General features: G+C 48.1%; 1 protein-coding gene across 3 annotated transcripts in view; it reads left to right on the top strand.

Moving 5' to 3' along the window:
- The window catches only part of l3mbtl2 (L3MBTL histone methyl-lysine binding protein 2), a 125580-nt gene that overhangs the window by 61379 nt on the left and 38287 nt on the right, over nucleotides 1–25914 (top strand). For all 3 annotated transcript variants that reach the window (XR_011587868.1, XM_070861644.1, XM_070861643.1), the window contains exons 13-15: nucleotides 639–718; nucleotides 8365–8599; nucleotides 10644–10712. Coding sequence is in view for 2 of the 3 variants with exons in the window: in XM_070861644.1 (XP_070717745.1) it covers nucleotides 639–718; nucleotides 8365–8599; nucleotides 10644–10712 (384 nt within the window). In the remaining variant the exon portion in view is untranslated. The remainder of the gene's footprint in view (nucleotides 1–638; nucleotides 719–8364; nucleotides 8600–10643; nucleotides 10713–25914) is intronic.

Here is a 25914-nt window from a genome sequence, read left to right as displayed (position 1 = left end):
ACCTTCTAAAAAGATTGCTTAGGCAGTAGAAGACCAAGAGTAGGGATGATGGGTTTGCATTCTAATTTGAAGGAAAGGACGAGTGGTGTCCCACAATTTTTGGTGTGTTTATCTGAGGACGGACATACTTGCCTTGGATGTAGTGCAACGAAGGTTCACCAGATGGATCCCTGAGATGAGAGGGTTGTCCTAAGAGGAGAGATTGCGCAGATTGGGCCCGATACTCTGTAGACTTTAGAAGAATGAGAGGAGATCTGGTAGAAACATATAAGATTCTGAGGGTGATTGCGAGGCTGTTTCTCCTGGAGAGTCTTGAACTAGAGAGTATAGTCTCAGGATAAGGGGTTCGGCCATTGAAGACTGAGATGAGGAATTTCTGCACTCTGGGGGTTGTGAATCTTTGGGATGCTAATTCATTGAGATCGGTAGATTTTTGGAGTCTGGGGGAATCAAGCGATATGGAGATCGGGCAGGAAAGTGGAGTTGAGGTCGATGATCAGCCATGATCTTATTGAATGGCTCGGAGGGGCTGTATAACCTACTCCTGCTGCTAATTATTATGTTCTTGTGTACCTTATTATCCTGGAGTTTAGTTTGGTGAAAGAGTTGGTTCCTGCTCATGTATTTTCTGCCTCCAGGTTACGAGAAGTTCTTTGACTGGGAGATGTATTTAACAGAGACTGGTGCTATGGCAGCCCCTGCAAGCCTATTCATCAGGGTGAGTAGCAAGGATGTTTTTCCTCCATGATTTTATAGCAGCGGCCACTGGCTGTGGAATAGTGTGTTCAGTTTTGGTCTCCTAATCTGAGGAAGGACGTTCTTGCTATTGAGGGAGTGCAGCGACGGTTCACCAGACTGATTCCCGGGATGGCAGGACTGACATATGAGGAGAGACTGGATCAACTGGGCCTGTATTCACTGGAGTTTAGAAGGATGAGAGGGGATCTCATAGAAACGTATGAAATTCTGATGGGACTGGACAGGTTAGATGCAGGAAGAATGTTCCCGATGTTTGGGAAGTCCAGAACCAGGGGTCACAGTCTAAGGATAAGGGGTAAGCCATTTAGGACTGAGATGAGGAGAAACTTCTTCACTCAGAGTTGTTAACCTGTGGTATTCCCGACCGCAGAGATTTGTTGAGGCCAGTTCATTGGATATATTCAAGAGGGAGTTAGATGTGGCCCTTACGGCTAAAGGGATCAAGGGGTATGGAGAGAAAGCAGGAAAGGGGTACTGAGGGAATGATCAGCCATGATCTTATTGAATGGTGGTGCAGGCTCGAAGGGTCGAATGGCCTACTCCTGCACCTATTTTCTATGTTTCTATGTAATACCAGTGTGGGCCCGACTTGAGATTGTGTCCTCTCTGTCTCCCGAGCACAGGAATAACTAGATTAATTGTTGTCCCTGTATCACCACCGCACTGGCTGAGAGCAGTTAGCTCCATATGAACCAGGGATGAAAACTCCGACCCTGTGATTACGATGGTTCACGACTACATTTCCCCACTAATGCAGACTTTTAATTTCTATCTTTTTCGAGTTGGGGAATGATGGTCATCATCATCATAGGCAGTCCCTCTAAATCGAGGAAGACTTGCTTCCACTCTGAAAGTGAGTTCTTAGGTGACTGAACAGTCCAGTACGGAATTACAGTTTCTGTCACGGATGGGGCAGACAGTGGTTGAAGGAATGATGGTACAGACTTATCAACTGCAATTTAGAGGAGTGACCCAGGAAAGTTATATTCCCTTTAGTTTAGAAGGCTGAGGGCTGATCCAATTGAGTCGTTTAAAATGATAAAGTTATTCAAAGGGGTATATCCAAAACTCTGTCTGAACTCGCACCAAGTCCCGTTCACCCATCACCCCTGTGCTCGCTGACCTACATTGGCTCCTGGTCTGGCAATTCCTCGATTGTTTTTTTAAAATAAAAATGTTTTTCTTTGTTTTCAAATCCCTCCATGGCCTCGCCACTCCCTATCTGTAATCTCCACCGACCCTACAACCCTCTTAGATGTCTGCGCTCCTCCAATTCTGGCCTCTTGTGCATCCCCGATTTTAATCGCTCCGCCATTGGTGGCGTGCTTCAGCTGCCTGGGCCCTAAGCTCTGGAATTCCCTCCCTAAACCTCTCCATCTCGCTCCCTCTTCCTCTAAGAAACTCCTTAAACCTTCCTCTTCACCTGTCCCAATATCTCTTTATGCAGCTCAATTTTGTTTGATAAAGCCCCTGTGATGTGCCTTGGGATGTGTTACTCTATAAGTGCTATATCGTGGCCCTCCCCGACCTGCGAGAGAATACCTCCGCAGGTCGGGCTTTAGAAGAGCTGGACCATACCATTACGACTTCCAGCGTGAGCTGCTCCAAGTGTGCGACAGTTTTGAGGTGGGCGACTGGGTGGTCTTCAAAACCCAGGTCGGCGTTTGGAGCGTGGGCAGGAACATCGGTGGGGCCCAGGTACAACGGAGGAGTGGTAAGGTCGGGCCGCAGGAGCGGTGAGAGATCGTGGCAGAGGAGCGGCAAATGAAGATACACGGCCCAGAAGAGCAGAGGGCCCAGGGGCAGCACGGGCCAGCCCACACTGCGATATGTGTGCGCGTACTAGGTCCATGCAGCAGAGCTGGTCTCCAGTCGTCCTGGTTAATCCTTGCCACTGGATAAAAGCCTAGCTCTGTCGAGCCCGTGTGGTGGCTGATGTGCAACGGTCACCACACGTTAAAAAAAATCCACGCACAGGCATCTTCCACCCCCTCAAGTGGAGTTCAGGACTGGAACATCAGGTCCTTCATTGAAACATCTGTGAACTCGTGGAAGCAAGTCATCCTCGTTCGAGGGATCACCTATGATGATGATATAAATGAAATCTGTTGGTTGATACAGAGAAACTATTTCCTTGGAGAAATCGAGAATAAGAGGCATAATCTGAAAATTAGAACCAGGCTAGTTAGGAGTGATATCAGGAAGCACTTTTTCATACAAAGCATAGTCGAACTCGGGAACTCTCGCCCCAGAAGGCTGTGGATGCTTTTCAAGACTGAGATCGATAGATTTTGGACTCTGGGGGAATTGAGGGATATGGGGAGCGGAAGTGGAGTTGAGGTCAAAGATCAGTCATGATTTCATTGAATGGCGGAGCAGACTCGAGGGCCGAATGGCCTACTCCTGCTCCTATGTTATGTTCTTGGGTCATTGATAGCATTCCCTTTTCTTTCTCCTGAAGGCACTAACTAATGCTGATTTCCTCACGTGCTAACCATCCTCTGACATCTCAGCAAGTGGCCTTTCTTCAGGTGCAAGTCTAAGTAGCAAGTGCTCATCGGCTATTCAACCAGCACCCACAGCCCTTTGGGGCAGAGAATCCCAAAGATTCACAACTCACTGGGTGAAGAAATTCCTCCTCATCTCAGTCCTAAATAGCCGACCCTTTATTGTGAATCTATGCCCCCTAGTCCTAAACTCTCCAGCCAGGGGAGACAACCTCTCAGCATCTACCCTCAGAATCTTGTCTGCTTCAATGAGATCACCTCTCATTCTTCTAAACTCCAGAGAGTATCGGCCCAATCTACTCAATCTCTCCTCATAGGACAACCCTCTCATCCCGGGAATCAGTCTTGTGACCCTTCGTTGCACCGCCTCCGAGGCAAGTACAGGCAACTCTGGATTATCTGCACACGGATGCAACGGGAAACTGTTGTAACAGCATTTAAAATTCCGTGTGTGTGTGCGCTGCTGCTGCTGCCGCTGTCTCTCGCGGCCGCCTCTAACATAGGAGTCCTTTCGGCCCGAGAAGGCATCGGGCCGGTGCGCTTGGAGTCCTTTCGGCACGGGAGCGCAGCGTGCTCCGGAACTCCGGAGCTGGACAATCTCCTCCTCGAGGCCACCTGCATGCATGCTGGTAATGTCCATACTTAACTGCCTTGTTACTGTTTGTAGCTGATTGCACAGTATTTATTCATTGAAGTTTTAACTTTATAATGTCAACTCGCGGAGAAATCATTTACTCGGCATAGCCCAATCCCTGAGGGACCCGGTTAATCAAGAGTTGCCTGTATATCCTTCCTTAGATAAAGAGACTAAAACTCTGCGCAGTACATAGAAAACATAGAAACATAGAAACATAGAAAATAGGTGCAGGAGTAGGCCATTCGGCCCTTCTAGCCTGCACCGCCATTCAATGAGTTCATGGCTGAACATGCAACTTCAGTACCCCATTCCTGCTTTCTCACCATACCCCTTGAACCCCCTAGTAGTAAGGACTTCATCTAACTCCTTTTTGAATATATTTAGTGAATTGGCCTCAACAACTTTCTGTGGTAGAGAATTCCACAGGTTCACCACTCTCTGGGTGAAGAAATTCCTCCTCATCTCGGTCCTAAATGGCTTCCCCCTTATCCTTAGACTGTGTCCCCTGGTTCTGGACTTCCCCAACATTGGGAACATTCTTCCTGCATCTAACCTGTCTAACCCTGTCAGAATTTTAAACGTTTCTATGAGGTCCCCTCTCATTCTTCTGAACTCCAGTGAATACAAGCCCAGTTGATCCAGTCTTTCTTGATAGGTCAGTCCCGCCATCCTGGGAATCAGTCTGGTGAACCTTCGCTGCACTCCCTCAATAGCAAGAATGTCCTTCCTCAGGTTAGGAGACCAAAACTGTACACAATACTCCAGGTGTGGCCTCACCAAGGCCCTGTACAATTGTAGCAACACCTCCCTGCCCCTGTACTCAAATCCCCTCGCTATGAAGGCCAACATGCCATTTGCTTTCTTAACCGCCTGCTGTACCTGCATGCCAACCTTCAATGACTGATGTACCATGACACCCAGGTCTCGTTGCACCTCCCCTTTTCCTAATCTGTCACCATTCAGATAATAGTCTGTCTCTCTGTTTTTACCACCAAAGTGGATAACCTCACATTTATCCACATTATACTTCATCTGCCATGCATTTGCCCACTCACCTAACCTATCCAAGTCGCTCTGCAGCCTCATAGCATCCTCCTCGCAGCTCACACTGCCACCCAACTTAGTGTCATCCGCAAATTTGGAGATACTACATTTAATCCCCTCGACAAAATCATTAATGTACAATGTAAACAGCTGGGGCCCCAGCACAGAACCTTGCGGTATCCCACTAGTCACTGCCTGCCATTCTGAAAAGTGCCCATTTACTCCTACTCTTTGCTTCCTGTCTGACAACCAGTTCTCAACCCACACCAGGTGTGGTCCCACCAACGCCCCCTGTACAGTTGTAGCAGGACTTCCCGACAGTTATACTCCAAATATGTCCTTCCTTAGATAAGGAGACCAAAACTGTGCGCAGTACTCCAGGTCAATATTCACGTTAAGCTGTGTGACTGTGCAGGAGTCTGGAGCTCCCGTGCTGGCCACTCACTAGCTCTTAAATGAATAAAACGAGCATGCGTAAAAATTCGAATGGGCCAGTGCACCCAAAAAAAATTGAAGGGAACTTTGCTCCAGATGTGGTCTGACCTAGGCCCTGTCATTACTCTTGTACTCCATCCCCCTTGCAGTAAAGACCAACATTCCATTTACCTTCCTAATTGCTTGCTGTACCCGCCTGCTAACTTTGAGTTTCTTGCACGAGGACATCGTAATCTCGCCGAACACCAACAATTAAAAGTTCCTCATCGTTTTTTTTTAAATTCTGTTTGCCATTCTCACATCATACTCCATCTGCCACCTTATTGCCCACTCACTTAGTCTATTTATATCCCTTTGCAGACACTGTGTGTCCTCCTCACAGTTTACTGTCCCACCCAGCTTTGTATCGTCATCAAACTTGGATACATTACGCTCGGTCCCTTCATCTAAGTGGGTGACCTGGAGCACCAGTGCAGGCGACAGTCTGTTGACTCTCTCCTCTCGCAATGTCACGATTGAATTTTATGCTTCAAATTTGTTGCGGATTGCACAGTGGCAAAACATAGAAACATAGAAAGTAGGTGCAGGAGTAGGCCATTCGGCCCTTCGAGCCTGCACCGCCATTCAACAAGATCATGGCTGATCACCCACCCCAGCACATCCCCCACGCCTCCTCCACACACCCCGACCCCCCTCCACACCCCCCGACCTCCCCCCCCCCCCCCCCCAGCCGCAAGGACCACATCCAACTCCCTCCCGAACACATCCAATGAACTGGCATCAACAACTCTCCGCGGCAGGGAACCCCACAGGCCAACAACTCCCCAACAAAGGGATGAAACGCCTCATCCATCGTAGGCAGTCCTTCGTATGGATGATGTCTTGCGTCCATGCCAAAAAGTTCACAGGTGTTTCAATGAAGGACCTAATATTCCAGGATCCCGAACTGGATTTTTTTAACGTGTGGTGGCCGTTGCACACCAGCCACCACACAGGCTTGACACAGCTAGGCAAGGGTTAACCAGGACGACCGGAGACCAGCTCTGCTGCACGGACTTAGTGTGCACACATATTGCAGTGTGGGCTGGGCCCGTGCTGGACCCTGGACCCTCGCCTTTTCTAGGCCCCGAACTCGTGCCTCTCCTGGGCCGCGATCACATCGCTCCACGATAACTCGCCACTCCTTTTCCCTAACTTCGCCGCTCCTGCTGTACCTACCCACCCTCCTATGAGCGACCTGGATCTTGGTGACGTCCAATCCAGTTGCCCACAAACATCAATGTGATAATGACCATATAATCTGTTTTAGTGATGTAGGTTGAGGGATAAATATTGGCCCAGGACACGGGAGGGAACACCCCCTGCTCTTCAGATAGTGCTGTAAGATCTTTTACATACACCAGAGTCGGAAAACGGGGTCTCGGCTTAACGTCACGTCCAAAAAGCGGCATCTCCGACAGTGCAGCACTCACTCAGTACTTTACTGAAATTCAGACTCAATTTTGTGCTCGAGCCTCGAGTGGGACACGAACCTGCAAATTTTTCAACAGAGGCGAGAGTGCTACCACCGAGCTATAAGGCTGACACAAAACAACATTCAGTCTACAGAGACACCGAGTGTCCTCTGGTGACTTGTGAAGCTTGGCAGTGCCAGCGGAAGGCGTGTGATGGTGCTCTGGCAATTTTAATTGCTTCGCAAAATGAGCATTTTGCAAAATTTTACTGGCTACAAAAATGTTATGTTTACATTTGGAGAGGATGCCAGAGTAGGTTTGCCGGAATGGTGCCAGGGATGAGGAGGTATTAGTTATCTGGGGTGACCAGAGAAGCTGGAATTGTTCTCCTCAGGGACGTGAAGGTAAAGGGGAGATTTAATAGAGGTGTTCAAAATGATGAGTTTTGATCGAGTAGCTGGGGAGAAACGGTTTCCACTGGCAGGACGGCCAGTAACCAGGGGGACACAGATTTAAGGTCATTTGCAACAAAAACAGGAGCCATGAGGATTTTTATTTTACTCGGCGAGTTGTGATCTGGAACACGCTGCCTGAAATGGCGGATTCAGTAGTAACTTTTAAAAGGGAATTGGATTTATAAATAAAAAGGAACTATTTTCCGGGCTATGGGTAAAGAGCAAGGGCGTGGGACTAATTGGAGAGCTCTTTCAAAGTGCCAGCACAATGTGCTGAATGGCCCCCTTCTGTGCTGTAAATTCTATGAGCCTGAATTTGTGGACTTGCTGCTGGTTGTTGCGGCGATCTCCCTGTTTTCTGGGCGCTCTCCCCGCCCAGCGAGTTTGGTGAGGTCCTAACGCCGGCGGAACAGCCAAAACAAGTGGGCGCAATGTGTCGGATTGCCTGCCTTGGTTCTTCAGCCTACCACGCGAACTGCCGATCCCAAGTCCGAAAGAGAAAAATGGAGGATAAATGTGACCTGATTTATAAAAGGGAAGGAAATGTGAAGAGGCCTGCAAGTGTAAGGATATAAAAAGAGCTCTGATTGACTATCAGCCTTGGCTCAGTGGGCAGCACCCTCGCCTCGCTGAGTCAGAAGGTCGTGGGGGTCAAGCCCCACTCCAGGGACTTGAGCACAAATATCGGCTGACACTCCCAGTGCAGTGCTGAGGGAGTGCCGCACTGTCGGAGGTGCCGTCTTTCGGATGAGACGTTTAACCGAGGCCCCGTCTGCTCCCTCAGGTGGATGTAAAAGATCCCACGGCTCTATTTTGAAGAAGAGCAGGGGGAGTTATCCCCGGTGTCCTGGGCCAATATTTATCCCTCAATCAACGTCACTAAAACAGATTATCTGGTCATTATCACGTTGCTGTGTGTGGGAGCTTGCTGTGCGCAAATTGGCTGCCGTGTTTCCCACATTACAACAGTGACTGCACTTCAAAAGTACCTCCCGTGGTCGCAAAGCGCTTTGGGACGTCCGGCGATTGTGCAAGCCTTTCTTTCTTTCTTTCTTGTTGTTGTTGTTTCTCAGGACATTCCATATCATGGTTTTGAACCGGGAATGAAACTCGAGGCTGTCGACCTGATCGAGCCCCGCCTGATCTGTGTGGCCACAGTGACACGGGTGGTGAATCGTCTGTTGAGGATCCATTTTGATGGGTGGGACGAGGAATATGATCAGTGGGTAGACTGCGAGTCATCGGACGTGTATCCCGTGGGCTGGTGTGAGCTTACTGGGTATCAGCTGCAAGCACCTGTAGCTCCAGGTAAGATTTGCCTCTGTCGTGCCGTCCAGAGGAGGGGAGAATACGTCTTATTTTTGTAACTCTCATGGTAGCTTATTAAGTTTAATAAGTGGTGCTTGTCTTCACTGATCTCCTCGTGCATGGTTCCATTCCTAGCTATCTTACTGCAGCCAGTGCATCTTTAGCATTTGGTTTCTCGCCTATTCTAGCCGTGGCTCAGTGGGCAGCAGCACCCTCGCCTCTCAGTCAGAAGGTTGTGGGTTCAAGTCCCACTCCAGAGACTTGAGCACAAACTCTAGGCTGGCACTCCCAATGCAGGGCTGAGGGAGCGCTGCACTGTCGGAGGTGCCATCTTTCGGATGACCCCTCAGGTGGATGTAAAAGATCCCACGGCACTATTTCGAAGAAGAGCAGGGGAGTTATCCCTGGTGTCCTGGGGCCAATATTTATCCCTCAATCAACATAACAAAAAAAACCCCAGATTATCTGGTCATTGCTGTCTGTGGGAGCTTGCTGTGCACAAATTAGCTGCTGCATTTCCTACATTACAACAGTGACTACACTTCAGAAGTACTTCATTGGCTGTAAAATGCTTTGGGATGTCCGGCGGTTGTGAAAGGCGCTATAGAAATCCAAATCTTTCTCATTTCCCCCTGCTAATCTCTACCAGCCTTGGTCAACAACCAGGGGGCATAGATTGAAAGTAATTGGTAGGGGGTTTAGAGGGGATTTGAGGGGAAATTTCTTCGCCCAGAGGGTGGTGGGGGTCTGGAGCTCACTGCCTGAAAGGGTGGTAGAGGCAGAAACCCTCACCACATTTAAAAAGTACTTGGATGTGCACTTGAAGTGCCGTAACCTACAGGGCTACGGACCAAGAGCTGGAAAGTGGGATTAGGCTGGATAGCTCAATGTCGGCCGGCACGGATACGATGGGCTGAATGGCCTCCTTCCATGCTGTAAATTTCTATGATTCTAATAAAAACAAGACGTGTTTGCAATCCGAATCGTGCCATTAACAACTGCGGCAGAAACCCAGTGCAAGTCATGAACCACCCTCTTGTGAGAGCAGGGAGGCGAGGTAATGCCTGAAAGGAGCAAGTCAAACTTTCACGGCAAAAGAGCCCAGCAAGTGTGAATCCATTGTGGATAAATAATGCTAACCTTGTCTCTGGCCCATTGGCTGCCCATGCGTAGAGGAGCCAAGGGGCCGAAATTGCCCCTTTCCGATAAGGCATCTGGCCACCTGAAAGCAGCGGCCATGGGGCGGCGTGGAATGTCCGCGGAGGGGCCGCCATTTTGGAAATTGCTTTCCTTTACCCTTGAAGCAGTGTCTGGGACCGCTCCACCCGTTTTACCGCCACGCCGTGCACGCGCCGACAGCCTTACCGACCGACATGGACCCCCCTCGGGAAATTGCCCCGCGGGAGTGGCCCTGCCGCCGATCGGTGCCCCCTGACATCATTTGCCGTCGGTGCACCCTCTGTGGCTGGGCGGCCCGGCCGCCCTTAAAGGGGAGTGTGCACTGCCGCGGCCGCCATTTTATTTATTTTTGTCAGCCGACTGCCAGGTAGGTTCGGCCGGGCCGCCAACAGGCAGCCCCGCACTCCCCCTCTTGGGTGCCAGGCCACTGGCCCGGCCGAAACCCTCCCTGGTGGCCCAGTGTTTGCCACTAAAAGTGGCTGCAGAGCTTGCAGTGGTCTTCATCTTTAACTGAAGGGGAGGGCCGTTGTGACGCGCCAGAGCTGTGATGACTGATCGCCTCGGATACTCCACCCCTTGATGAGGCCGCTTCTGCCCCGCTCCGAAAAAAATCCCCAAACTGCTGAATTTCGACGGTCAGCTCGCCCTGGTGTATGGGGCGGCCAGAACACATCAACACCGTTCAGGCGGCGCGCCTCGTTTCGGGCGGTGGACAATTTCAGCCCCTAAAGATCTTGCCCGTGTTCTTTGCTCGTGGTCCTAATGGGTCTGTTGTCCACTATCATTCCAGACTGCCTTTGGATAGGTGTGCGTTTATCTCATTCACAGCACATCAATATTTCTGTCTGTTTTACTTTGTGCACAGCTCCTGAGAAACCGGTGTGCAAACCGGCAGAGGTCACCAAGCCAAAGAGGAAGCCCTACGGCAAGAAAAGTAAGTCTGAACATGCTTCTTTTTTTTTCAGAATGAAGGAGCAAAATTGAGAGCTCCTTTGGAGCATAGGGTTAGCCAGAAATGCGAGTCCCCATTTCCACACACCCTCAAATAATAGAAACGTAGAAAATAGGTGCAGGAGTAGGCCATTCGGCCCTTCGAGCCTGCACCACCATTCAATATGATCACGGCTGATCATGCAACTTCAGTACCCCATTCCTGCTTTCTCTCCATACCCCTTGATCCCTTTAGCCGTAAGGGCCACATCTAACTCCCTTTTGAATATATCTAACGAATTGGCCTCAACAACTTTCTGTGGTAGAGAATTCCACAGGTTCACAATTCTCTGGGTGGAAAAAGTTTCTCTCCATCTCGGTCCTAAGACTGTGTCCTTATCCTTAGACTGTGACCCCTGGTTCTGGACTTCTCCAACATCGGGAACATTCTTCCTGCAGCTAACCTGTCCAGTCCCGTCAGAATTTTATATGTTTCTATGAGATCCCCTCCCATTCATCTAAATTTCAGTGAATATAAGCCTAGCCGATCCAGTCTTTCCTCATATGTCAGCCCTGCCATCCCGGAAATCAGTCTGGTGAACCTTCGCTGCAGTCCCTCAATAGCAAGAACATACTTCCTCAGATTAGGAGACCAAACCAAATCAGAAATGACCTGCTACATTATCAAACTGGCTTTACCTGCCAATCATTCCGTTGATTACCCTGGATAGGAGAGCTCCAGTATAACAGTGATTTTATTTTTTACAGCAGTTTTCAAACAAAGGGGTTCATGTGTTACTGTTTTTGTTAACTGAGCCTTAAGATTATCGTGTTAATCCTAACCTATCTGAATGTGTTTTCAAAAAAATAGACGATTTGTTTCGAATGCGATTATTCCTTTGACCAGTCATGAATGTGATGTTAGAACCACATGCGATATCTGGTTATGGTGGTTGAAGAATTACACGGCTCTCAGTCCTCGAGGGTAGCACAGGTCATATAGTCCATGTGAAGGGATTTCTGACTCTGCCTTAAACTGTACGGGAGAAACTCAAACCGCTGATCTTCAATGGCTGAACCCTGGGATTATCCATTGCGCCAGACGTGAAGTTCCCCACACTAGTGCCTCCTCCGCAAAATTACTCCCATTGTGTTGAAATTCTCATTGGTGCATTTTTCTCGTGAAATAAGAGAAAAAGAAAGATTTGGATTTATATAGCGCCTTTCACGACCACGGGATGTCTCAAAGTGCTTTACAGCCAATGAAGTACTTTTGGAGTGTAGTCACTGTTGTAATGTGGGAAACGCAGCAGCCAATTTGTGCACAGCAAGCTCCCACAAACAGCAATGTGATGACGGCCAGATAATCTGCTTTTTTGTTATGTTGATTGAGGGATAAATATTAGCCCAGGACACTGGTGATAACACCCCTGCTCTTCTTCGAAATATTGCCGTGGGATCTTTTACTTCCACTTGAGAGAGCAGACGGGGCCTCGGTTTAACGTCTCGTCCAAAAGACGGCGCCTCCGACAGCGCAGCACTCCCTCAGCACTGCACTGGGAGTGTCAGCCTGGATTTTTTGTACTACAGTCCCTGGAGTGGGACTTGAACCCACAGCCTTCTGAATCAGAGGTGAGAGTGCTGCGCACTGAGCCACAGCTGACACTCCTGCATTCTTCTTACTTTTTGTGTCGAAGTATGTAACCGGACTTTGCCTTATTTAAGATTACATCATTGAGGGCCTGCCTGTTGCTAGGAGACCAGCAGACCCTGCCTCACCTGGATTTCGCTAGTGGTCCTGAAAATGTCTCGGCTGAGCGGTACAACCCAGGTTCAGTCTGCGGCCAGAGCTGAGTTCGCTGATCACAGTCAAGGTGGCTAAAATGACATTGGTCCCTCGCTTTAGCACCAAGAAGGATTAATTTGGTGATGAGGGTTAATTGTTTTGCAAAGTCTATTTATTTCTCCCCTTGGGTCGATAGGTCACACGCTGACACTGCTAATAATGAACCTTTCATCGGATATACGGCACAGAAACAAGCCATTCGGCCCAACCAGTCCATGCTCCGCTGGAGCCTCCTCCCCTCTTTCCTCATCTAACTCTATCAGCATAACCCTCTATTCCCTCCTCCCTCATATGCTTGTCTAGCCTCCCCTTAAATGCATCAATACTATTCGCTTCATCCATTCCCTGTGGCAGCGAGTTCCACATTTTCACCACTCTCTGGGTAAAGAATTTCCCCCCCGAATTCCCTATTGGATTTCTTGGTGACTATCTTATATTGATGGCCTCTAGTTATGCTCTTCCCCACAAGTGGAAACATTCTCTTTCTATCCATTCTAAAACCTTTCATCATTTTAAAGACCTCTATTCAGTCTGCTTCAGCCTTTTTTCAAGAGAAGAGAGACCCTGCCTGTTTATCCTTTCCTGATAGATATACCCTCATATTTCTGGTATCGTCCTTGTAAATCTTCTCTGCACCCTCTCCAGTGCGTCTCTATCCTATTTATAATATGGCGACCAGAACTGTACGCAGTAATCCAAGTGTGGTCTAACCAAGGTTCGATACAGGTTTAGCGTAACTTCCCTAATTTTCAATTCTATTTCTCTAGAAATAAACCCTAGTGCTTGTTTTTTTTTTATGGCCTTGCTAACCTGTGTCGCAACATTTAGTGATTTGTGTATTTGTACTCCGAGATCCCTTTGTTCCTCTATCCCACCCAGACTCTCACCCTCCAAATAATAGGCGACTTCCCTATTCTTCCTACCAAAATGCAATACCTCACATTTATCTGTTGCTGGGCGACCCTGCCTCACCTGGGGTTCGCTAATGGCCCTGAAAATGTCTCGGCTGAGCCGTAAAAGCCAGGTTCTGTGCTGAGCTCGCTGAGCTCAATCAAGGTAGCTACAATGACACCGTCCCCATATCGTTACCTCTGGTGTCCCCCAAGGATCTATCCCTGTCCTATTTCTCAACTACATGCTGCCCCTTGGCGACATCATCCGAAAACACAGCGCAGTTTCCACATGTAAGCTGATGACACGCAGCTCTACCTTTCACCACTTCTCTCAACCCCTCCTCGGTCTCTCAATTGTCAGACTGCTTGTCCGACAGCAGAAATTTTCTCCAATTGAATATTGGGAAGGCCGAAGCCATTGTTTTCGGTCCCCGCCACAAACTCCGTTCCCTAGCCACCGGCTCCATCCCTCTCCCCAACTTCTGTCTGAGGCTGAACCAGACTGTTTGCAACCTTGGTGTCATGTTTGACCCTGAAATGAACTTCCGACCATATATCTGCGACATAACTAAGACTGCCTATTTCCACCTCCGTAACATCGCCCGTCTCCGCCCTTGCTTATCCGCTCATCCCCTGCTGAAGCCCTCATCCACGCCTTTGTTACCTTGACACTGGATTATTCCAACACACATCTGGCTGGCCTCCCACTTTCTACCCTACTTAAACTAGAGGCGATCCAAAACTCGGCTGCCCGTGTCCTAAATCGCACCAAGTCCCGATCACCCATCACCCCTGAGCTCGCTGACCTACGTTAGCTCTCTCTTAAGCCATGGCTCGATTTCAAAATTCTCATTCCTGTTTTGAAATCCCTCCATTGCCTCATCCCTCCCTATCTCTGTAATCCCCCCCCCCCCCCCCCGAGATGTCTGCGCTCCTCTAATTCTGCCCTCTTGAGCATCCCTAATTATAATCGCGCAACCATTGGTGGCCGTGCCTTCTGTTGCCTGGGCCCCAAGCTCTGGAACTCCCTCCTTCTTCTCCACCTCTCTGCCTCTCCTTCCCCCTTCAAGACCGCCCCCCCCCCCCCCCCCGCCCGCCTCAAACATGCCTTTTTGACCAAGTTTTTGGTCACCTGCCCTAATTTCTCCTTGTGTTGCTCGGTGTCAAATTTTCTATCTCATAACGCTCCTGTGAAGCGCCTTGGGATGTTTCACTACGTTAAAGGCGCTATATAGATACAAGTTGTTGTGTTGAATTTCATTTGCCGATTATATGTCCATTCTACAAGTTTATTAATGCCCTCCTGTAATTTGTTGCAGTTCTCCTCAGTACTGACTATCACTTTCAATTTGGTGTTATCCGCAAATTTAGAAGGTGTGGTTTTGATTCCAAAATCTAAATCGTTGATATAAATTGTGAACAGTGGTCCCAGCACTGATCCTTATGGAACACCACTACCCACCTTCTGCCACTGTGAATAGCTACCCTTTACCCCTACTCTCTGCTTTCTGTCTTGAAGCCAGCTAGCTATCTATTCTGCTACTTGTCCCCTGACTCCACATTCTCTGACCTTGTTCCTCAGTCTATTATGGGGTACCTTACAGAAGGCCTTTTGAAAATTAGATAAATTACATCGACTGCATTACCCTTGTCTACTCTCTCTGTTACCGCTTCAAAAAATTCAATGAGGTTGGTGAAGGAAGACTTTCCCTTTTGAAATCCAGGCTGACTATTCATTATTATATTTTTGGTTTCTGGATGTTCTACTATTTTCTCCTTTAGTAGGGATTCCATTATTTTTCCTACCACCGATGTTAAGCTGATTGGTCTATAATTCCCTGGACCTGTTCTATATCCCTCTTCTTAAATATAGGTATTACATCAGCTATCCACCAGACCTCTGGCACTACACCTTTTTCTAACGCATTATTAAATATGTGTAGTAATGCCTCTGCTATTTCAAAATAAATAGGGTTTTGTACAGGAGTTGTATTCTCTTCCCTTCTGATGGTGGGGGTGGGGGGGGGCGGAGGGCGGAGGGCTACCCGGGAGATTGGGACAGCCTGGTTGCAGATTGCAGGGATGTGTTCGGGGGAGCCTGGGTGCAGTGCCGCAAACGTTTCAATGATCTCGTTAGATCAGTAAATGTTAGTACAAAGTCACACTCAACTGCATCGTTCTGTGCCTCTTGTCACATCCCCAGTTATCTGCCTTCCCTGACCGACTCCTGTACATCCTTACTCACGCCTTGCATGTCGGCCCATCGCTCTCTATGTCCATTGTCGCATCCCCATCTCACTGGCCAACCCTCACGCTCGCCCTCTTCCTGGTCCAGTCGTGCCAACTGGCAACATACAATGCCGTGTTTGTGCAATGTTTCTGTTGAGTTTCTGTTCATGTGTTGTCAAACATGGGCAATCTTTATTTTCAACACTTTCCGGTCTTGGACGGATTTGTGTGCATCTTTGGAGGTCGATTGGTGAGTTGCAGTGAATGGGTGAGACACAACGTTAACCCCATCTCTTTCCCCCCCCCCCCCCCCCCCCCCCCCGCAGTGGGAATGAGCGTGAAGGGAGTGGCTTGGTCACTGTAGGGATGCTTTGTGGTGCCAGCCTGGCGTATCGTATGGCAGCCATGTGGATGTACAGCGTGGAGTTGACTGGGTCTGGCAGTGATGGGACCATCCCTGGCCTCCCGGGCAGCGGTGTGCATGGTTGCTCTGATGCCCTGTGTCCAGGGCAGCATCGGGTGGTTGCAGAGAAGGTTTGGTGATGTTGGTGCGCCTGGTGCTGGTGGTGTTTGGGTTCGTCGTGGTCTGATTCTGGGGACCAGGGTGAGGGAGTATAGACGGCACCTATGTTGGTGTGGTGGACGGTGGGTGAGGTACAGATGGCGGAGGCGTTCTGTCACTGGTGAGAGAGCTCTGCCAATGAGGTGAGACTTGGCTGCAGAATCTGTGCTGGAAATGGACTGAGCACCAGCTTCTGTCTGAGCAAAGTGATCATCTGTCGGGTGGGAGCTTTTGCTGTACATTTGATGCTGTCAGGTAGTCAGTTGGATCGGTGGCCACGGAGCTCCCACCCCAGGGTGACAGACGTGGTTCCCGAGCTGCGTGAATCCCGTGGCCATGCAGGGAAATTTAAAAAGCAAGTCAAAAAAGGCTGTAAACTACCTCATAATCATCTCAATTGGGTCTCCCAATGCCGGACGTGCCTGGGGGAAAAGCACGTGGGAGCGAGATGGAATGTGCAGCCAAAAATAACAGTTTCCCACCCAAACCGCCACTGATCGCGCCTGCTACCAACCCGGAAAATTCCGGCCGTGGTCCTGTCCACGGCCAATAATTTATGAGCAGATCTCATAAAATCTCATGAAGTCTGCTCCAGGAGCTTCTGAGCCGAGATGTATTCATGTCACCATCAGAGGCGGTCCCTCGAAGCGAGGATGACTTGCTTCCACGCCAAAAAGGGATGAGTTCCCAGGTGTTTCAGTGAAGGACCTAAAAGTCCAGATCCTGAACTACATGTTGAAGGGCGGAAGATGCCTGTGCTTGGATTTTTTTAACGTGGGGTGGCTGTTGCACATATCGCAGTGTGGGCTGGCCCCGTGCTGTCCCTGGGCCCTCGCCTCTTCTGGGCCCCAGATTCACGCCTCTCTTGGGCCCTGGTCTGATTGACAAATCTGCTCATCCTTTGAAGAGGTATGGATTCTTGCCGCTCCTTCACCCCTCCTGCTGTGGTCGTGCAGGCTGGGACTGCACCAATTTCCGGGGCTCATGTACTTAAGGGTGCATTGTCACTGCATTCCAATCAGAAAGTCAACCTTAAGATTAATTCTGAGTAAGGAGGAGGAAGAATGATGAACAAGTTCTCGACACTAATAACCGGAAAATTTAATACGGCCTGAAAACAGTCGAGGGCACCGCAGGGCGAACTTTCCTTGCGCCCTTTTCAAAACCGCAGGCAGCATGTTAATTTGTGCTGCCTGCTAATTTAAATGATTTTAGCGCACAGCCCAGCGACCATGAGCTAACTCTGATAATTACAGGCCAGTTAGTTCATTGCCTGTGGTAGGGAAAAATTTGGAATCTTCAAAGTTGAAATTGCGAAATATCTAGATGAAGGGATAATAATTCGAAACTGATTTCAGAAAGGACTGATTGACAAATCTGCTCATCCTTTGAAGAGGTTACAGAGATGAAGCATGCTGGAATTGCAGTGGAGGTGTTGTACATGGAAATTCAGAAACCCAGTGGCAAGGTACCATGCAGAAGACTATCGGAGAACGGGTAGCATAGTGGTTGTGTCACTGGAGTGTAATCGAGAAACCTGGGCTAATGATCTGGCGACAAGTTCAAATCCCACCACGGCAGCTGGGAAATTTAAATTCAGTTAATAAATAAATTTGGAATAAAAGACTAGTCTCAGCACTTGTTGTAAAAACCCATCTGGTTCACTAATGTCCTTCAGAGAAGGAAATCTGCCGTCCTTACCTGGTTACTCCATGTGACTCCAGACCCACAACAATGTGGTTGACTCTTAACTGCTCTCTGAAATGGTGGCTAACCACCTTGTTCTCTTGGGCAATTAGGGATGGGCAATAAATGCTGACCTTGCCAGTTATGCCCACATTCCTCTGACAAATGATTGAATGTACATTAGTGGATAAGCCTCCTATTTACTTTGAGAATCTTGCTGTTTAGTTAAAGCAGATATGTGGAGTATATAATGGGTAATGGCTGTGAGTAGAAAAAAAGTGACGCAGCTCTCAGCGAGACAAAAATAGAATCCATATGGATCGAGATAAAAGATAATGGGGGGGAAATTGCGGTTGGAGGCTTCCTTCGGACGAACGCCTCTGACCCGAACATTTTTTGCGAAAATACCTGGTGGTCATGGAGGCACCTTTCGATTCTGGTCGGACCCTTCAATGCTCAGCGTATAGGGAGATGAATTCCCTGTACGTAGGGAAATGCTGGAATCATGTGGGCCTGGTCCACCAATCACGTGGTAGTATTCTCCTTGATATTGGGATCTCCATTTGTGCGAGATCCCATTACCATCCATTAGACAACCCTCCTAAAACAAGAAACGCAGCATAATAAATTTTTTAAAAACTACATATTTAAAATTAAATGTTTTAGAAAAAAAAATATTTTTTGGAATTTTTTTGTGTTTTAATATGGTTAAAAATAAACTTACTTTAATGGACAGGGTTTTTAATGAATGATTACATTTCATTTTATATGTTTTAAAACTCTTGCGCTGGCAAAAGTAAGCTATGCGCCTGCTTTTACCAGGCGTAAAGGTTTGAAGAACATTCACTGGGCACGAGTTGGGCAAATAGTCCAATCTCTCCCACGCGGATGTCCTTCTCCCGGGGATGTGGAGGATCTGTTGAGAAATCTTGACCAATCGGAAAAGCCGCTTTTCGGCACATGCGCATCCCGCCCCGAAAACCGGCATTTGCAAGGCCGGAATTTTTGGCACATAAAAGGATCAATCACACTGATAGGGGTAGTCTACAGACCAGCTAATAGTGGAAGGGAGGTGGAGGAAGAAACATGCAGACAAATTAGGGAAATGAGTAAAAAACATAGAAAAATAATCATGGGGGATTTTAATTACCCCGATATTAAGAGGACAGGAGAATTGGGTAAAGGGGATAAGGGAATTGATTTCCTACAATGTGTGCAGGACTTTTTTCTAACCCAATATGTAAAAAGCCCACCAAGGGAGGATTGGCTGTCTGATCTAGAAATGGGGAATGAACCAGAGTAGATAAGAGAAGTAAAAGTAGAAGAGCATCTCGGCAATAGTGACCATAATACAATACGCTATAAGATGGTAAGTGACGAAAACCAGGTGAATAGATTGGAGGAAAGCTGATTTTGAGGGGCTGAGAAAAGAACTTTGGAAAATAAAATGGGCAACAATATTGGCAAACAGCGATGTAGAACAACAATGGGAAACATGTAAAACAGTGTTCAACAGAGTGCAGGAATAATATATTCCACTAAAAGAAAAGAACAAACTAAACATGAATGAGACTCCCATGGATGAATAAAGCCACAAGGGAACAATTTTAGGGCAAGGAAAGAGGCATACATTTAGTACATAAGGGCCAGCCCACTGTGATATGTGTGCGCACTAGGTCCGTGCAGCAGAGCAGGTCTCCAATCTTGTTAACCCTTGCCACTGGACCAAGACCTAGCTCTGTCGAGCCCGTGTGGTGGCTGGTGTGCAACGGCCACCACACATTAATAAAATCCACGCACAGGCATCTTCCACCCCCTCAACTGGAGTTCAGGACTGGAACATCGGGTCCTTCATTAAAACATCTGTGAACTCGTGGAAGCAAGTCATCCTCGTTCGAGGACCCGCCTATGATGATGAGTTTGATTAGTTTATTTAATATAAGAACATAAGAAATAGGAACAGGAGTAGGCCATACGGTCCCTCGAGCCTGCTCCGCCATTCAATAAGATCATGGCTGATCTGATCATGGAATCGGCTCCTCTTCCCTGCCCGCTCTCCATAATCCCTTATCCCCTTATCGTTTAAGAAACTGTCTATTTCTGTCTTAAATTTATTCAATGTCCCAGCTTTCACAGCTCTCTGAGGCAGTGAATTCCACAGATTTACAACCCTCTGAGAGAAGAAATTTCACCTCATCTCCGTTTTAAATGGGTGGACCCTTATTCTAAGATTATGCCCTCTAGTTCTAGTCTCCCCTATCAGTGGAAACATCCTCTCTGCATCCACCTTGTCAAGCCCCCTCATAATCTTATACGTTTCGATAAGATCGCCTCTCATTCTTCTGAATTCGAATGAGTCGAGACCCAACCTACTCAACCTTTCCTCATAAGTCAACCCCCTCATCCCCGGTGAACCCTCTCTGAACTGCCTCCAAAGCAAGTATATCCTTTCAGAACTATGAAAACCTAAACTCGACGCAGTATTCCAGGTGTGGCCTCACCAATACCTTATATAGCCGTAGCAAGACTTACCTGCTTTTATACTCCATCCCCTTTGCAATAAAGTCCAATATACCATTGGCCTTCCTGATCACTTGCTGTACCTGCATACTATCCTTTTGTATTTCATGCGCAAGTACACCCAGGTCTCGCTGTACTGCAGCACTTTGCAATCTTTCTCCATTTAAATAATAACTCGCTCTTTGATTTTTTTCTGCCAAAGTGCATGACCTCACACTTTCCAACATTATACTCCATCTGCCAAATTTTTGTCCACTCACTTAGCCTGCCTATGTCCTTTTTCAGATTTGTTGTGTCCTCCTCACACATTGCTTTTCCTCCCATCTTTGTATCGGCAGCAAACTTGGCTATGTTACACTCAGTCCCTTCTTCCAAGTCGTTAATATAGATTGTAAATAGTTGGGGTCCCAGCACTGATCCCTGCGGCACCCCACTAGTTACTGGTTACCAACCCGAGAATGAACCATTTATCCTGACTCTCTGTGCTCTGTTAGTTAGCCAATCCTGGATTATTACTCCAGGCCTCTGAATTACTAATCTAGTGACATAACCACCATACCCATGCAAATCATAATGGAGTATGGAGAGCACACTGTTTCACAAATTAAGTCAGCTTCAAATCTCCCTAAACCCCTCTTTTTATTTTAAATGTGCTTATCTTATTACTAATCTCTCCATCCAATGTCATGTTCACCTGTTCTACCTCCCTGGTAAATACTAAAGCGAAATATTAAATAATTATTTTGCTTAAGATTCTCAACCTTCTGAGTGAAGAAATTCTTCTTCATCTCAGTCATAAATGGCCGACCCCTTATCCTGAGACTGTGCCCCCTAGTTCTAGACTCTCCAACCAGGTGAAACAACCTCTCAGCATCTACCCTGTCAATGCCCTTCAGAATCTTGTATGTTTCAATGAGATCATCTTCATTCTTCTAAACCCCAGAGAGTATAGGCCCAATCTACTCAGTCTCTCCTCATAGGACAGCCAGCTCACCCCAAATTTCCCGATGTCCCGGGTCACACACTGGTCCTGTTAACAACGAACCTTTCCCTGTTTTCTCACAGACATTTTCCAACAGCGAGCGTCTCTTTAATGAAATTAGTTTGGCAACGTTGACTCTGTTATATTTTATAATTAAAACATGGTGTACTTATGTTATGAAGTGGTTATGTTTCTGAACTCAGAATCCAGGGGTCTGGACTAATGATGTGAGAGACACAAGTTCAAATCCTACCACGGCAACTGAGGAATTTAAATTCCGTTAATTAAATAAATCTGGAATAAAAAGCTAGTGCCAGTAATGAAACTACCGGATTATCGTAAAACCCTGTCTTTAGGGAAGGAAATCTGCCGTACTTACCCGTTTGGCCTATACCTGACTCCAGACCAACCCTTTGAAATGGCCCAGCAAGCCACTCACCATCACCTTCTCAATTAGGGATGGGCAATAAACGCTGGCCTTGCCAGCGATGCCCACATCCGATTAATTTGGGCAAAAAAATGTTGCAAGCATTGGACTTTATACCGTGCAACTGAGCTGAGTGAACTTTGCTCAGCGTGACCATTAATAAATTGGATGAGCCATGCAGGCATGGAGGTTCTTGGGGTTTGACTGTCTGATGTTTGTCACAACTAGCCTCTACAGTCCAGAGCTCGGCCTGTAGTAACAGAAAGCTGGGAGGACAGAGACAACGTAATCCTTCTGGAGGTGTTTCATCCTCAACAGACACGCTGCTTGGACTTGAGGGAGTTGAACTTGCTGCAGATGGAAAGTCCGTTTCATATGCACAACTCCTTTATCCTTTGGTTGGATAAAGGAGTTGTGCATATGAAACGGACTACCTCTGTGAAATTAAACCGGGGTGGAGATGGTGGCGGTAGCCTTGCTTTATTTTTTATCCAGGACAAGAAGCCCATTTGATTGGCACCCCATCCACCACCTTCGACATTCACTCCCTCCACCACCGGCGCCCCCTGGCTGCAGGGTGTACCATCTACAAGATGCACTGCAGCAACTCGCCAAGGCTTCTTCAGCAGCGCCTCCCAAACCCGTGACCTCTACCACCTAGAACGACAAGGGCAGCAGGCGCATGGGAGCACCGCCATCTCCACGTTCCCCTCCGAGTCACACACCATCCCGACTTGGGAATATCTCGGCCGTTCCTTCATCGTCACCGGGTCAAGATCCTGGAACTCCCTCCCTAACAGCACTGTGGGAGCACCTTAACCACACGGACTGCAGCGGCTCAAGAAGGCGGCTCACCACCACCTTCTCAAGGGGCGATTAGGGATGGGCAATAAATGCCGCTCTTGCCAGTGATGCCCATATCCTGGAACGAATTTTTAAAATTGCAGTCTATTTTCTTGTGTCCTCTCCACCCGGCAGGTGTTACACAGACAAGCACAGAAACGGGCCGTTCGGCCCAACTGGTCCGTGCCGGTGTTTATGCTCCACACCAGCCTCCTGCCACCCCTCTCCATCTCACCCCATCAACATATCCCTCTATTCCTTTCCCCCTCATGTACGTCTCTAGTTTCCCTGTAAATACATTTCTGCTATTCGCCTTAAGCACGTTACATCAGCGACGACACTTCAAAAGTACTTCATTGGCTATAAAGCGCTTTGAGACGTCCGGTGGTCAAGAAAGGCGCTATATAAATGCAAGTCTTTCTTCTTCCTTTTAACCACTCCAAGAAATCCCAAGAATTTATATATTTTTTAAAATATCAAAGCTTTCTGATCTTGTCGTGTCTGTCCACAAAGCATTCCATTTGTCTTCTACAGAAATGGTACTAGTCATAGTCTTGTAATCCATTGGTTTAAAATGTTCTCTCATCTTTGAATTTAGCCTGTTTAAAGTTTAGAAAGGTTACTTTTGGTGGTTTTAATTGGATCCTGGGTCATGTTGATCTTGATCACTCTGTGGTCACTATCCTCCCCCCCACCCCCCCCCACCCCAGGGGTGCAGTGACTTCCGTTTCCGGTACAATATTTCATCGTCATCATAGTATCTAGGTCACTTATAAATGCCAGGTCTCTGCGTTCGGTAACTTCCCTCATGCTATGACTCATGAAGCAGTCATTTACCAACCCTTGACGCTAGACCGCTTGGGTTGTTCCAATTTATATCGGGTTGGTTGAAACTCCCATTAAAATAACTTTCCTGTTCTTTGTGGAGCAAACTGTGAGGGTAAGGTTTGTTGCTTCTGATCCCAGGTTGCCAGCTACTCAATTGCATCCTCTATTTGTTCAGTGGACTCTCTCTTTTCCCAAATACTGGAGAACACTACCTTGCATCCCTTTTTTTAAAATTCGTTCCAGGAGGTGGGCATCGCTGGCAAGACTAGCATTTATTGCCCATCCTTTATTGCCCCTCGAGAAGGTGGTGGTGAGCCACCTTCTTGAACCGCTGCAGTCCGTGTGATGAAGGTGCTCCCACAGTGCTGTTAGGGAGGGAGTTCCAGGATTTTGACCCAGCGACGATGAAGTGACGGCCGATATATTTCCAAGCCAGGATGGTGTGTGACTTGGAGGAGCACTTGGAGGTGGTGGTGTTCCCCTGCGCCTGCTGCCCTTGTCCTTCTAGGGGGTAGAGGTCGCGGGTTTGGGAGGTGCTGCTGAAGAAGCCTTGGCGAGTTGCTGCAGTGCATCTTGTAGATGGTGCACACTGCAGCCAGGGGGCGCCGGTGGTGGAGGGAGTGAATGTGGGAGTTTGAGTTTTGAGCTATTCCTTGTGTCTGTGTATTCGAAGACTCTCTTATATTATTTTGCCTTGTGTCCTTTACCCCTATGTGGGCTAACGACACAAGGCTCAGTGCTAACCCTTTCAGTATCCCTTCGAGCCTTTCCTCAGTCTGTACTGCTCTAGCTCCAGATCGGCAGCACCCCATCCTGCGGGTCTCACCAGCACCATGAAGAACTGTTTTCCAGAGCAAGGAATGCCTTGCAACCACAGTCGCTCTGTGGTCTACTTTAGGAAGATTGAAGTCGTCATCTTCAGCCCCTGCCACAAACTCTGTCTCCTCCCCCTCCATCGTCTGAGGTTGGTACCGACTGTTCTCAATCTTGGCGTCCGACTTGACCTCTGAACTTTAACCCCCTCCCCCCCCCCCCCCCCCACCAGAGTCCACCCGCTTCCTCCTCCATAACATTTCCTGCCTCAGCCCATCTGCTGCCGAATGCTTAGTCCAGGCCTTTCTCACCTCCGGAGTCAACTATTCCCGCGCTCTCTTGGCTGGCCTCCCACCTACGTAAACTTCAGCTCATCCAAAACTTCCCAGTCCTACATTCTACAATGAGGAGCAATTTCTTCTCTGAGGGTCATTAATCTGTGGAATTCTCTGCCTCAGATATCTGTGGAGGTTGGGTCTGTGATATATTTACGGTGGTGGTAGACATATTTTTGAACGATAAGGGAGTCAAGGGTTATGGGAAGTGGAGTTGAGGCCGAGATCAGATCAGCCATGATCTTATTGAATGGCGGAGCAGGCTCGAGGGGCCGAATGGCCTCCTCCTGCTTTATTTCTGTTCTTATCCCTCAGAGAACTCTGCGTTCCTCCATCTCTAGCATCTTGTGTATCCTAATAACCTTTGGTCTCACCATCGGTGGCCGTGCCTTCAGCTGCCTGGGCCCTAAGCTCTAGAATTCCCTCCCTAAACCTCTCTACTCCTTCCTCCTTTAAAACCCTCCTTAAAACCCACCTACCAAACATTTAGTTGCCTCTCCCAATACCACATCCTTTGGCTCTGTGCCTAATTGTGTCTGGTTTCGCTTCTGTGAAGCACTTTGGGACGTTTGTTCACGTTTAACGGCACCGTAGAAATGCAAGTTGCAGCCTTTATTTGCCGAGCTTTAACCTGAATGCTGTCCCTGGAGCTTTATGGAGTGGAACGCTCTCTCTCGCTGAGTTATTTCACTGTTTGACACCAGTCGTACCTTCATTTCTTCGCCCCATTTGGGAGCTATCAGCATCGTTATCCGATACTTCCAGGCGTATTGTTCCTCAGCATCTATACATCTGGTGTGCTTTCAGATTCTTTGCTTCTGGCCATGAGGCTGCGTCTTCCGCTGCTGGGCTGCAGGCAGCTCGTTGTGAGGAGAGCTAACTTTGTGCTGCTATTTTCCCTGACGTTGATTCCCCAACCTCTACCCGGCACAAGAAGTAAAGCCAGTGTCCTTTCTGTTTACAGGGAATTGAGTAACTTCAATGGAATTGTTGAGCAGTTAGTGACATTTGGCCTACAAGGCATCGTTGATTTGCAAGGATGATACCCGAAACGTGAGGGTATATGTATCGGGAAAGGATGAACAGGCTGGGTCTCTTTTCTCTTGGGGGGGGGGGGGGGGGGGGGGGGAGGAGGAAAGAAGGCTGAGAGGTGACCTAATAAGAGGTCTTCAAAATAAGGTTTTGATCGAGTGGATACAGAGAGAATGTTTCCACTTGTGGGGAAGAGCATAACTAGAGGCC

The sequence above is a fragment of the Pristiophorus japonicus genome, chromosome 19 (genome assembly GCF_044704955.1).
Source record: "Pristiophorus japonicus isolate sPriJap1 chromosome 19, sPriJap1.hap1, whole genome shotgun sequence".
Classification (NCBI taxonomy): Eukaryota; Metazoa; Chordata; class Chondrichthyes; family Pristiophoridae; genus Pristiophorus; species Pristiophorus japonicus.
The sequence above is the reverse complement of the archived record's forward strand: the minus strand, read 5'-3'. Positions and strand labels throughout refer to the sequence as shown.